Raw genomic sequence first — 14,219 nt, 5'->3', positions numbered from 1 at the left:
AATCTGACAATTTTACCAAGTAAGAATATCAAACGTTTTAAAATATTACTTAAAAATAATATATTAGTACATCAAATCTACATTTTTAAATGCCATAAGTTTTTTGTGTTTTTCTTTATTTTAATATTGATTACGCATTGAAATTAAGTAACAACAAGAAATTATATAATTTAACTTTTTTTTTTAATTTTTAAGTTAGTTTAAATAGTATTATTTTTTTATGACAAAACAAATTCATTTATTTGAATTAGGATACAATATAATCGATATAGTTATGAGATATCAAATGACTGGTTTAATTGGATTTTCGCAAAAATTGGCTCGTAAAAAGACAAACAATAATAATGTATCAATATGTGACTATTTACATTGTATTATGCTACAGGCTAAGAGAGGTGTACAACTACTAACAATTGCATACTGATCGCCATGAAACACAGTATATATTGTAACTTTGGTGCCATCTCCCGCACTAATTGCATTCCACTCCATGCTGCCTAGGCCCCACCTCCTTCTCACAATCTACACAAGGATAGTCCATTTTGCAACCAAACACTCACAATTAATAAATATGACTTAATAAAAATGAAAAATCCAATATACACTTAAAAGACTGTCAATACGACTTAACAAACATGAATAATCCAATATACACTTAAAAAATACCCATCAAGCACCACATTCATGAACTCATTTCCACAATGAAAGCTTTGCTAACAATCAATCATTTTAAACTAAATCTAAATTGTTATTAAAAATATCAAAGAGAAGGTGTGCAAACTAAATCATTTGAAGTCGGTTATTAAGCTAAGTGTGAACCGACTTTAATATTGTGCAAACTAAATTATTTGAAGTCAGTTATAAAACTAAGTGTGAACCCACTTTAATCTTTCTTCAAAGGATTATTGCACAATGTGATAATTTAGATGCCCTATCTTCTCTAATTAATAAATCTTTAATATGTGCAAATTATTTTTTTATATTTTAACATTTTAATTATCAACAAATGCTAGTGTTTGATTAGCAATTATGTAAATGCAATATATCTTAAAAATATTACAACTTACCTTCAAATATAAATACAAATATCTTAAAAATAATTTTATAACTTACCTTTAAATATACATTCATTATGATTCAAATATCTTAAAAATATTACAACTTACCTTCAAATATAATTTCAAATAAAAAAAGTGGGGGCTATTTGACCAAAATGGGGGCGTTTTGACCATTTTTTTCCAAGTGGGGGCTATTTGACCAAAATGGGGGCTATTTGACCAGGTTCCGTTATGAGTGGTTCACTTTTCATGATGTGAAATCCACTGCTTCCTGTATCACCCTGCACCGGTATGACTAAAATAAGTTTTGGTAAAAATCTGAAAATAGGGTTAGTTTTGGCGAAAAATAACATTTTTGAAAAAAATGTAGTTAGTTTTGGGCTAAAAAAAGGGCATTTTCGCGGAAATAAGATTTTGATAAAAATCTGAAAGTAGGGTTAGTTTTGGCGAAAATATTTTTTTTTGACAATAATGTATTGAGTTTTGATTAAAATAAAGTTATTTTCGCGAAAATCAGATTTTGATAAAACTCTGAAAGTAGGGTTAGTTTTGGTGAAAACTAACCCTACTTTCAGAGTTTTATCAAAATCTTATTTCCGCGAAAATGACCCTTTTTTTAGCCCAAAGCTTACTATATGTTTGTCAAAAATGTTATTTTCGCCAATACTAACCCTATTTTCAGATATTTACCAAAATTTATTTCCGCGAAATTAACTTTATTTTAGCCAAAAACTAACTACATGTTTGTCAAAAATGTTATTTTCGCCAATACTAACCCTATTTTCAGATTTTTACCAAAATTCATTTCCACGAAAATAACTTTATTTTATCCAAAACTAACTAAATGTTTGTCCAAAATGTTATTTTCGCCAAAACTAACCATATTTTCAGATTTTTACCAAAACTTATTTCCGCAAAAACACCCTTTATTTTATCCAAAAACTAATATTCTTACTTTCTCGAAAATAACTTTATTTTAGCTCAAACTATGTACATAATTGTTAAAAAGTGTTATTTTCGCGCAAACTCATCTTATTTTCAGATTTTTTATCAAATCCTTACTTTCGCGAAAATAACTTTTATTTTCATCAAAAAAATACCTTATTTTCGTATTTTAGTCAAAAAAGCTATTTTCGCGAAAATAACCTATTTTCGTATTTTAGTCATACCCGGGTTGGTATGAAATGCATACAACAAAGAAATAGTGTAACGCATACAACATAGGCAAAGAAGGGTTTTCACATTTGCATACAACATACACAAAGAAGGATGTTGAGAAACGCATACAACATAGAATAAGAACAAAAATATTGACATTGAAATTTTATTGTTTAAATCAGATTATTATGTTTATGAGTTTAGTCAAGTGAAAAATAGTTAATTCACTTTATTTCTTAATTTTGCTTTTAGAAAAAAAACCTAATTGATTGTTTTTTAAACTTCTTGTTTTGTTTGAATAGGGAAAAGAAACTTATTTCAAATCATTAAAATTGGTTTAATGGTTTAAATCTAGATTTATAAAGAAACAATTTATTATTTCTTTTATGAAGACTTTGAAATCGGGGAAAGTAAAGACAAAGTCCTTGGATAAATCGTGTTATAGTGTTTTCTTTCAAATAAAATGAGTTGAGAAATAACAAATATACGATTTTCTGGAGCAATTTAAAATGAATGATTCAAAATCGTAAAGTTGTGTGTTTCCCATATGTGTAGAATCTGTAGAAAATTTTATTTCGTTTATTGACTTTATCTTCTTCTGATCTGTGTATCTTACTCAGCTTCTGTGTATTGATCTTAATCTTTATTGACCTATATGCTGTCTTGTGACAATCCTTTGATTTCATTTATTGACTTCCTTATTATAAACTCCCCAGAATTCTGAGACAATACTCCTATTATCCATGATAGCAGGTGCTATGCAATCGTTTGTTTGTTCTTTATTCACACATCGTTCATTTAAGGGATGCCATAAAGATAGGTGTTAGGTGACAAATGAAAAAATATATAATGAATCATGATTATGTCATTAATTAATCATGATTATGTCATTTGGACACCTTATGGCAGACAATACACATAAGTAATCTCCAATAACTGGTATTTTACTGGACAAGTGACCCTTAATTTTATTGGATAAGTGATCTCAATCTTTATTGAATTCGATGATTTTGTAAATCTAGACAACTCATTAAGTTTAACGCCAAACTAAAACACAAAATTCCGGGAAAGCAAAAAAGCCTGTTTTTACTCTGCATTAACGCCAAAATTACTCATTAAACATCAAGGACTCCAAAGCAGGAAAAAAAGATTTTTTTTATTTAAAGTTTGAGGCAAATTGAATTCATAAAATCCCTTAAATAGAACCATTACCAGAAAAAGAAAAATGTGACAGCTTTGTATATCTTGAAAACATAAGAAATTATAATGAACCAGTTTCAGAAATGTTTCTTACTGGTCAACCTTAATTTGACTGTTAATGACAAAAACTTTACAAAAAGCTTTCTTTAAAACATATGGAAGCAGCACATATTTTATATAGAAAACATTTACTTAGTACGTAATACTATATAATGTCTCCCACTTTTCGATGAGGATGAAGAACGGTGGAAATATAATTTTAAAATGGACCCAACAATTTCGCCTGCATGTCAAATTCACCACACCCGTCAAGACCAACAAATATTGTGTTAACACACCTTCAGATAATTCAACAACCACTAAAGAATTTCTATGTTTTTCATGCAATATTTAAGTAAAAAATTACTCAGTATAGTAAACAAATAAATGTACATTTATCATGTGTAAACTCTTTACATCCCACATGCTTCTCTGTTGTATTTATCATTTTTTATATAATATATTTATGCAAATGTGTTGTTCATTTTGGATACAATTTATAATTGTTACATATAATTTACAATAATTCTTGAAAATACATGTATGTATTTTATCAAGTACCAAGTGCTTTACTATACTTATGAGAAATTATTTATATCTATTTATTTTATATCTGATGTATTGTAATCATGCAGTGTGACATGATATGTTTCTGTTTCATAAATGTGCTTATATAGTATACACAATGAATACAATCTTTATTTCATCCAATTGCAAAGTTTTCATAAACTTTTTGTTTCCTTCAAGCTATTAAACCAATTTTAATGATTTCATATAAGGTTCTTTTCCCTATTCAAACAAAACAAGAAGTTTGAAAAACAAATCAATTATGTTTTAGTTTTAAAAGCAAAATTCAAAAATAAAGTGAATAAGCTATTTTTCACTTGACTAATCTCATAAACATACTAATTTATTGATTTAAACAATTATATTTCAATGTCAATATTTTTGCTCATATTCTATATTGTATGCGTTTCTCAACATCCTTCTTTGTGAATGTTGTATGCAAATGTGAAAACCCTTCTTTGCCTATGTTGTATGCATTACTCTATTTCTTTGTTGTATGCATTTCATACTGCGCCGTCATACCCCCCTGCAGCGTTGTCATACCGGTTCCGACCAATATTTTTGGCGTGTAAAATGCGACCTGACGAACACAAAAAGCGAAAAAATGCACAGTACAAACAAAAACATAACATTTCAGATGAATCTAAGTTTAAGAGTAATAATTCGTCAAAGAAAGACGTCAAGTCAGCCAACTTAGACTGTAAGGAGGAACTGAAACGGGAAACAAAAGTTGTAAGTGTTGAGCAATTCGGATTAAAATTTGGGATGATACATTTTCCGCCTACATTTTCTTATATCTTTGACTTTACACGGGTGTTAAACTTAATTACTTTTAACCACAGTTACTTGGTATTTGGACTGCATTTTTGCCAGTCGAGCAACCTGATTCGAGCAATTTGGTCCCTAGGGTGATCTCTTGGACTGAGAATCATAAAAAATGAGTTTTAGTACTCGATGATACACATAATAAACAAATAATCCACTTTTTGTCGTTTATTTTTACATATTAAAGATTTTAAAATTTCATACAATATCTTTATCATTCACAAGTTATGAAGGTTAGCGGATTTCGGATTGAGACGTATGGAAACGAGCTCAGATCTACAAGATTTTTTCAATAAAACAAATGTATACATCGCATGCATGTTCAGAAGGAAGTTATCTCCAAGGTGCAATCGCTCAACTAGCACAAACTAATAGCGTTTTCGCAAATTTCTTTGATAACTCTCCCAAGAATACTGTTTATTTACCGACTCACAGATTTTCGCCAGTAATTTTGACCATGCACACCGGCCGTACCGGGCATGCGCTTTTCAACTTTACGCGCGAACGGGAACCGGGTTCAGGTTCTCCACATAAACACCAGGGTGATTTTTTGACTCAATTGTGTGGAGGTGCTCATTCAATTTGCAGTGCCCACTCTGAAGCTGTAGGAGAATGCGTTGGTTTTGAAGGGAGTTGAATGAGATTGTCTTCTGTTTAACAGAGCGGCGGTTGGAATATAGTGTTCTTGCTTTCTATGAAATGTCCCATGGTCTTGCCCATTTAATGTATAGCGCATTTCTTGCTGCAGATTTGATGTCGCCTTGGGAAACTGCTGTCATCAGATCCTCATCCAGCAGCTCAGCCTCTTTTGCAGCTTTTTTGGCCAGCATATCAGCTACCTCATTTCCTTGAATGTCAGCATGGCCTGGTGTCCAAGAAATTTCTACATGCATGTTTGATTGTTTACAAGATTGCAGAAGGTTTTGAATTTCAGAGATCAAGCTTTTGTGAGAAGAGACGGACCACACTAAAGTTAGAATTCCAGCTGAGGTTTGACTGTCTGTTAGTATCCTTACATTTTGTATTTGCTTCTTCTTTGCTTCATCAATAATGCACTGTAGAGTCTTTTTTATTGCCACCAATTCTCCAACCAGTATTAAAGCACTCTTAGCAACTGGCTGGCTCAAGTCTACTCTTTCCTGATTATTGAAGTATATGCAGGCTCCTGCTCCACATGGCCCTGGATTTCCTAAGCACGACCCATCTGTGAATGCAATTACAGTGTTCACTTCATCTTCTGCAATAATTTGTGAAATAATCTTTTTGACAGCTTCTTGTTGTGCTAGATTTCTTGTTTTTGAGGAACCTAGGTTGTTCCAGTATTCTGGCCGTCTTCTACTTGGTTGTACCCTTCTAAGTAGAATGCTTCTGGTTCGATTGAATTTATGTTTATGTCAGTCAGTAATTTCATGTCTGTAACTTGTTGTAGCATTTTTGTAATTGGTGTTGGCTGTTTTATTTGATTTGTCTTCTTTTCACCCATGCTTAAAGTCTGTTTTATCAGGGATGTGTCTGGTTTGGCCATTATCTTTGAACATTCTCTGATGGCAATTTCTTCAAGTCTCAGATCTATTGGAGGTATATTTGCTTGAATCTCAAGACCTAAGCTGGCTGAGTGTACAGCACCAAGACAAATGCTGAGACCCTTTCTCTGGACCTTGTCTAGTGTTTTAACTGTTTTGCCTGATTGCCATACAGGAGATGCATATTCCATGTAAGGCACTACCAGGCTCTTGTATAGTCTTGTCATGTTATCTGGGCTGATTTTCTCGGACTTTGCAACGTTCATTAAGGAGTTAACTGCTCTTGTTGATTTGATTTCTACTTGGCTCAAGTGATTTTCAAATGTTAGTTGTTTGTCCAGTAGCACTCCAAGCAGCTTGGTCTTACTGACTTGTTTCAATTCCATTTTGTTGAGGTGTAATCCAAGGTTCTTTTCTTCTGGTTCCTGTGTGAAAATTATGTATTCTGTCTATCAGTGTTCAATTTCATTCTCCATTTTTTTGTCCATTGTGTCACTTGATCAAGGTCATGTTGAAGTGATGCTTTTATTTCACTTTGGTTTTTACCTGTCTTCCAAATTGCTCCATCATCAGCAAACTTCACCTTTGAGCTTGTCACCTCTTTAAACATATCACTAAGGTAAATATTAAAAAGTAAGGGAGATAAGACAGATCCTTGTGGTAGTCCTATTGATGTCTCCATCATCTTTCCATTAGTATTCCCTACACAGCAACAAGCCTCCCTGTCTCGTAGAAAGTCTCCTATCCAAGTCCATATCTTTCCCTGTATACCTAATCTGCCCATTTTGACCAGAAGCCCCTCTCTCTACACTGTGTCGAAAGCCTTTTCCATATCAAGAGACACAGCAACTGTCAGCTCCCCTTGGTTCATTCCACCAGTTGCATCTTCAACAAGTCTGAGGAGTGCATGGGTTGTACCTCTTCTTTCCCTGAATCCTTCTTGTTCTTCATCAAGGATAAATGTATGCTCTACAAAGCTGTACAGCCGTTTGTTTATTATTCTTTCTAGGCATTTTCCCAGGATACTTGTAAGGCTTATTGGTCGATATGCTTCTGCCTGGTGATATGATGTTTTACCTTGCTTTTGTAAAAACTTGACTTTGGCTATTTTCCATGCTTGAGGTAGTCTCCCTGTCATGAATGAATTTTGAAACAATGTGTGGATTGCAATCAGCAAGGGGGTATTATATCTCGTCAGCAGATCTGAATGAATATTGTCAATCCCAGTGGCTTTTCCATCTTCTAGGTTTTGAAGTGAGGCTTCTACTTCATCCAGTGATATTGGTTTATTCAAAAAGTTGTCAGGCTCTGAAATGGATTTGTTGGTAGTTTCTAAGTTGTGAAGTTCTGTGTCAATTTTTCTCTTAAATGTGTCATCAAATTCTTCATTTTTTATGTGTTCACCACCAAAGAAAGTTTCTGCGAGGATTGTGCTCTTTGCTTTGTTGTCAAACACAGGAACATTGGCTTTGTTGTACAAGGGTAAAATTGTACTTCCATCATTTTGTTGATAAGATTTATAGTTTGTGAAAAGCAGTCCATTTCTGTTTTGGGTTTTGGCATTTGTCAATACTATCACAAGTCTTGTTGACCCACTCTTGTTTTGCCGTTCGCATATGTTTTCATACTCTTTTTCTTTGTTTTGGAGGGCTTTCAAGATAGACATTGTTTTTCGTCGCTTGAAGTGTTTTTTTGCAGCATTTAACTCATTTTTTGCTTTTTTGACAACTTCATTTGTCCATGGTGGTTTTCTCATTCTTGTTCTTCTCACAATATTTTCCTCAGGAACACAGGCTTTAACACAGGCATTGAAAGTTTCTATGAATGACTCATATACTGATTCTGTTGTTTCATCTGTATGTTGCACTTTATTCCATTCATTGAATTTAATGCTTGTTATTTCATCCCATTTTTCCCAATTTGTTTTCTTAACCCTCATCTTCTTAATCCTTTCATTTTGATTCTCTGCAACATCATCGGTGTCAAGTTCCATATACAGTGTCACATGATCTGATCGTACATTTTCATGATGAAGTGTTTGACCAAGTCAATTACACTGTCACAGTTTCTGCGAGTTGGTAGTTCATCGTTGACACACATGTATCGGCTTGATACTAGGAACTATTCTGGAATGCTGCCTGCCATATTTTCAAATTTGTTTCCCCATAACATGCTTTTTGCGTTGAAGTCTCCAGTGATAATAACATTTGGGAAGGAGCTACTTATTTTGTCCATCATTTCAATCAGTATTGTCAATTGTTCTATTTTAGATGGTGGAATGTATGAAACTACAAGTAATACTTCTTGTTTGTTTTAAGTGTAATTTTTGCACATACAGCTTCAACATTATCATTTTCAAGCTCTGGTTTTCTCTCAATGATGAAGTTTTCTGCTTGTCTTGCAAGAATAGCCACTCCCCCATGGTTGCTTTCCTTTCTAGGTTTTGGAAGCACATTTCAATTTCTAAATTTTATGTTGTCATTTGGACTTTCCCAGGTTTCAGTTAAGCAGAGAATATCTAAATTATAGTTTTCTCTAAGATTGTTTATGTCTTTTTTAGCTGTTGAAAATGATTGGCAATTCAGAGATATCAATTTCATGTTGATTAGTTACATAAGATGTGTAATTTTCAACTCTTCAATTTATCTTGGTAAATTTTGCAACAATTTGAATATGCTTTGTGGTTTTCTTGGCAGTTGGCGCAGCGTGTTTTGTTCTGGGACTGTTGTATTGGGTGGTTTTCACCACAGTTCTCACAGCGAGTGTCAAAACTACAGTTGGCACTGATGTGTCCAAATCTCATGCAATTAAAGCACCGGATTATTTTCTTTGGTCTTTTTCCTTCTATGTAGGCTTCTTTGTTGTTGAACTTGATATTGATTTGGTCTGAGTATTAAGTTTCAAATGTTTTGAAGTTTTAAATGTGAGTTTCATAACAGGCATAGGCCTGCCATAGTTACTATGTCTGTGAAAACACCTTTTTGCAGTTTCAACTTCACAATTTCTCTTTTGTAATGCAGCAAGGACTTGTTTTTCTGAAAATCTTGGGTCAATGTTTTTTTAGGTACCGGGTTCTGTCTTCACTGTTACCAGGTGGATGAATAGCTTCTTCTTCGCCAAACACGTTGAGCGGCCAAGAGTTAATACACTTCTCTTTCTGTTCAGTGTTTTCAAATTGCAGCAGTACACCACCTTTCGGCAAACTATAGGCAAAGTCCACACCTTCAATGTTGTTTTCGGACAGCTGTTTTTCAATTTCAGAGAATGACCTGAATAATGTAGGATCATGGATATTGTCAACAATCAGAATATTTGAAGGGTCTGCAACAATATTGCCAAGAGTTTCTTTTCCTTTGTTCTTTTCTTCTAGTGATTTTCCACAGTTTGATTTATTTTGTGTTTTCAGTGGAGGTTTTGAAGGCTCATGTTTCGTAGTGAAATCAATAATGTCAGTCAAGACAGTGTTTATTTCGGTCCGTATAAATATTGATAAAACAATAACTATCTAGCATCAAATGTTATGTGTACTGGATTAAAAGGATACTATTTCAACTTGGAAAATTCAAGGTACTGTTTGTTTTATGTGAAACAATCTTGTTATGGCCGAAAACACGAATTATAGTGAGGTTGATAAGACAGTCATGAGTTTAAATGGCGGACATGATGTACCTCTGGTATTTCTCAGAGAGAGAGATCTATTTGGGAATAGAAAGCCGACCCAAACTGAATGGTTAAAGCATGAAGAGTTGTATAAAGCAATAGGCCGAAAGGTAAATGCTTCTCATATATGTGGGCTACAAAGAGTTGGTGCCATGTGGAGAATATATCTCGATAGTCTAGAGGACAAAGTAATATTGATGTCCGACGGGGTGCCCATAAGGGGTAAAACTGTCAGTGTACTGTCTACAAATCCTGGTAGACTCGATGGTGAAAACACAATCAGAGTTCGTGTTAAAAATATCCCGCTGTCAGCCGATGATGGGATAATAACCAGAAAATTAACGCTCCATGGTATCGAAATAATTCGTGTCATTCGCGAGAAACTAAGGATTGATGGCAAACTCACTAATTGTGACACCGGCGACAGACTTTTGATTGTTAAAGCGTCGACCCTTCATGAGCCTCTTCCTAGTTTCATGGAATTCGCTCAATTTAAAGGCCGTGTCTTACATAGCGGTCAAAACAAATTGACTGGCACCAAAAGCGACATTATTTGCTCCAAATGTACGCAAATTGGTCACAAATTCAGTGACTGTCCCAACGACTGGGTGTGTAGGAACTGTAAAAATATTGGCCACAAGCAAACAGACTGTCCAGATTTAAATGACTCTGATTCTGGCTCTGAAACTGAAAAAGAATCGGATTCCGAATCAGTCTCAAAGCCACAAAGTCAGGGCAGCAGCCCCCAAAAGCCACAAGACACCGATCAGGTTAACAGAGGGCGCATATCGGATACCAGTCTAAACAAACCGGCATCCTCGAGAAATGCGAGGTCCAGTAGCTGTAGCGGTCAACTCTCAATTGATCGCTTTATAAACATGTCGAGTGCAGAAAACAATACCGCAACTCCAAACAAAGGAAAAGTAGGCCATGCACCGGAGAGGTCGCCTCCCACACCTGTAGAAATCATGCACGACCGATCACAAACAAACAATGGCAAAAAGTCAAAGAAGAAAAAATAACTGTTTTCTTTCTTGGACCACACTATATTACGATGACTGACACTATCCTGTTTATGGATTATGATTTTGATTTGCGATTTTATATGATTTATCCATACGCGTTAGGCGTATTCTATCATAACAATCTATGTTGCATCAAATTGTTGTTGTATAACATAGCTACGTTTATCTTTTGTTTGATATACGTCGTTACTTTTGTTTGTTTCGCAATGTTAATACGCTTACATACGGAACTTACGCCCAGTCAATCCGGAGTTGTCGTTATGGTTTGTACATATTGCACAACCCTAAATAGATATAATTTATTAAAAACCCACACACAGTTTAATAAGAAACTGGTGTTTTTTTCATCTTAAAGTTCATATTGCACACCCTAATATTGCCGTTAAAACAACTTACATGTCGTTTTAAACATATATTGCACAACCCTGGTTTCGCTATTTTATATAAAAACACAGTTCAATAATAAACTGGTGTAAATGCCTGTAACTTAAATAAATGACAATGCTATACCACTGGCGAATGTTTTCTATCGACATAAATAACTTATTAGTTTGTAATATTAAACACCGACGGTTTTGGGAAACACACGCTTATTTTGTTTTGCCTTAATTTCCAACAATTGTACCGTTTACTCAGCCAAGCATTACTTTGATCATTTACTCTGTAGTTATTGTGGTACTTCCACGATGTTGGTTGTTATTGCTAACTATCGATGTACAATATATTTATTACGTTAATATTTTGTCGAATGCATCATATGTTTGTAATATTATACTGATGTTCAATTTATATACACACGTTATTTACTTCAATAGAAGTTTAGCCTACTTTGGTGTATTAGAATTGATAAAGGTATGGTTCCTTTAACTTTCTTATCTTTCGTTTTCTTAAATGATAAGAATGTTTTATTAAGGAGTTAACCATCGAACTTTTTTTATATAATATTTATATTTTCATGATAACTAAATCTCTGCTATGCAACAGCACATAATTCATCTTATATCCCTTAACGTTCAAGGTCTAAGAGATAGAGGTAAACGTATGCGCTTAATTCAATGGCTCAAAAATCAAAAGGCTGACATTGCTTTTCTACAAGAAACTCACTTTACACTAGATATTGAACATGTTATTAAAGATGAGTTTCATGATTGGGTACTAGTACACAGTCATGGTGAATCAAATAGTAAAGGCTGCTCTATATTATTAAAAAAAGATATTCAATACAGCATATTAGACCAATTATGTGACGAAAACGGCCGATATATTTTACTTAATACTGAAATACAAGGATTAACATACACACTACTAAATTTATATTCGCCTAATAATAGAAAAAAAAGAAATACTTTCTATTCCAACTTATTAAATATAATTTCAGAGAAAAGTTCCGGTATAAAAATAATCGGCGGGGATCATAACGATACATTAAACATAAATGATAGAATAAGAAAATTACAAACTTTCAAAGTTGATACAGTTAAAAGTTTAACAAATCTGATAAAAACGTACAATTTGTGTGATATTTGGAAAATATTTAACGCAAATAAAAGCCAGTTTACATGGAGACGAAAACATGATATAGAGAAAAGTAGAATAGATTTTTGGCTCATCGACGATAATTTTACGCCACAAATATTCTCAGCTGACATCCGACCTGCAATTATACAAACAACAGACCATATGGCAATTTCACTTAAAATAAAAATACCAAATACGCGTGGTCCGGGTTATTGGAAATTCAACAATTCCCTTCTCGACAATAAAAAATACCAAAGCAAAATTAAAACTCTCCTTACCCAATTAATCAAAATGAATATTAATCCGCAAGTTAAATGGGAATTTTGTAAAATTGAAATTAAGGAAAAAACAATAGAATTCTCTAAACAATTTTCAAGAAGACAGCATAACCATTTGAACATTTTAGAAAAAGAACTCAAACTTCTGTATGATACTCAAAATCAAAATGAAGACACTAAACGCCAAATTAACTCAGTTGAATCAGAAATAAATGATATATATAAACACAAAGCCGCAGGTGCACAACTACGTTCTAAAGTTGACTTCATTGAAAAGGGCGAAACTAATTCTAAATTATTTCTGAATCTAGAAAAATCTCGCCAAAGCAGAAAAGTTATAAATTCCTTAAAAATAAACGGAGACAGAATCATTCAAACTGAGGAAATATTAAACGCAGAAGTAAAATTTTACAATGATTTATATACAAGTGTTTTAAATGATAATGTAGAATATGAGCATTATTTAAATAGTATCAACATTCAGTCTACTTTAAAATCTGATTTAGCCGACAAATGCGAAGGTAAAATAAAACTCCAAGAAGCAACAGCAGCTCTTAATGACATGAAGCTAAACAAAAGCCCTGGCCTAGATGGTCTAACTGTCGAATTTTATAGAGCCTTTTGGGATATTATTGGTAATTTAGTAGTTTTGGCACTAAATGAAAGTTACAATAAAGGCGAACTGTCTTATACTCAGAAACAAGGTTTGTTTTCATTACTGTATAAAAAAGACGATCCAGAAAATCTTGAGAATTGGCGTCCGATATCTCTTTTAAACATAGATTATAAACTCGCAGCAAAAATTCTAGCAAATCGTCTTCAATTGGTTCTTCCGAGTATTATAAGCCTTGATCAGCAAGGGTACATAAAACATAGAAATATATGTTTTAATATTAGATTAATAGAAGACGTAATAGACTATACTGATATTCTCAATCAAGAAGGAGCAATACTATTTTTAGATTTTAAAAAAGCCTTTGACACAGTTGAATGGCCGTTCATGCTTAATATTTTGACTAAATTTGGCTTTAAAGAATCTTTTATCAAATGGGTTAAAACCCTTTACTGCAATATAACATCAAAAATTTCAAATAATGGATGGATATCTGACTCATTCTATCTACATCGTGGAGTCCGTCAAGGATGTCCTCTATCTGCTTTGCTTTTTATAATAGTTGTTGAAGTTCTATCAATGAAATTAAAAAGTTGTGAAATGTACGAAGGTATAAAGATACAGGAAAAACATATAAAAGTCACACAGCTTGCTGATGACACAACATTATTTCTTAAAAACCAAAATGAAATACCTATTGTTCTTGAAATAATAGATACCTTTGGAAAACATTCAGGTCTTAAACTTAATCGGAC

At 33.2% G+C, this 14,219-nt stretch overlaps 1 protein-coding gene across 1 annotated transcript in view; it reads left to right on the top strand.

Moving 5' to 3' along the window:
- Positions 1-4,549: 4,549 nt before the first annotated feature.
- The window catches only part of LOC128209422 (cell death regulator Aven-like), a 31,916-nt gene continuing 22,246 nt past the window's right edge, over positions 4,550-14,219 (top strand). Inside the window, exon 1 of the mRNA XM_052913447.1 lies at positions 4,550-4,754. Within this exon, the coding sequence (XP_052769407.1) occupies positions 4,596-4,754 (159 nt within the window). The 5' untranslated portion in view covers positions 4,550-4,595. The remainder of the gene's footprint in view (positions 4,755-14,219) is intronic.

The sequence above is a fragment of the Mya arenaria genome, chromosome 11 (genome assembly GCF_026914265.1).
Source record: "Mya arenaria isolate MELC-2E11 chromosome 11, ASM2691426v1".
NCBI lineage: Eukaryota > Metazoa > Mollusca > Bivalvia > Myida > Myidae > Mya > Mya arenaria.
The sequence above is the reverse complement of the archived record's forward strand: the minus strand, read 5'-3'. Positions and strand labels throughout refer to the sequence as shown.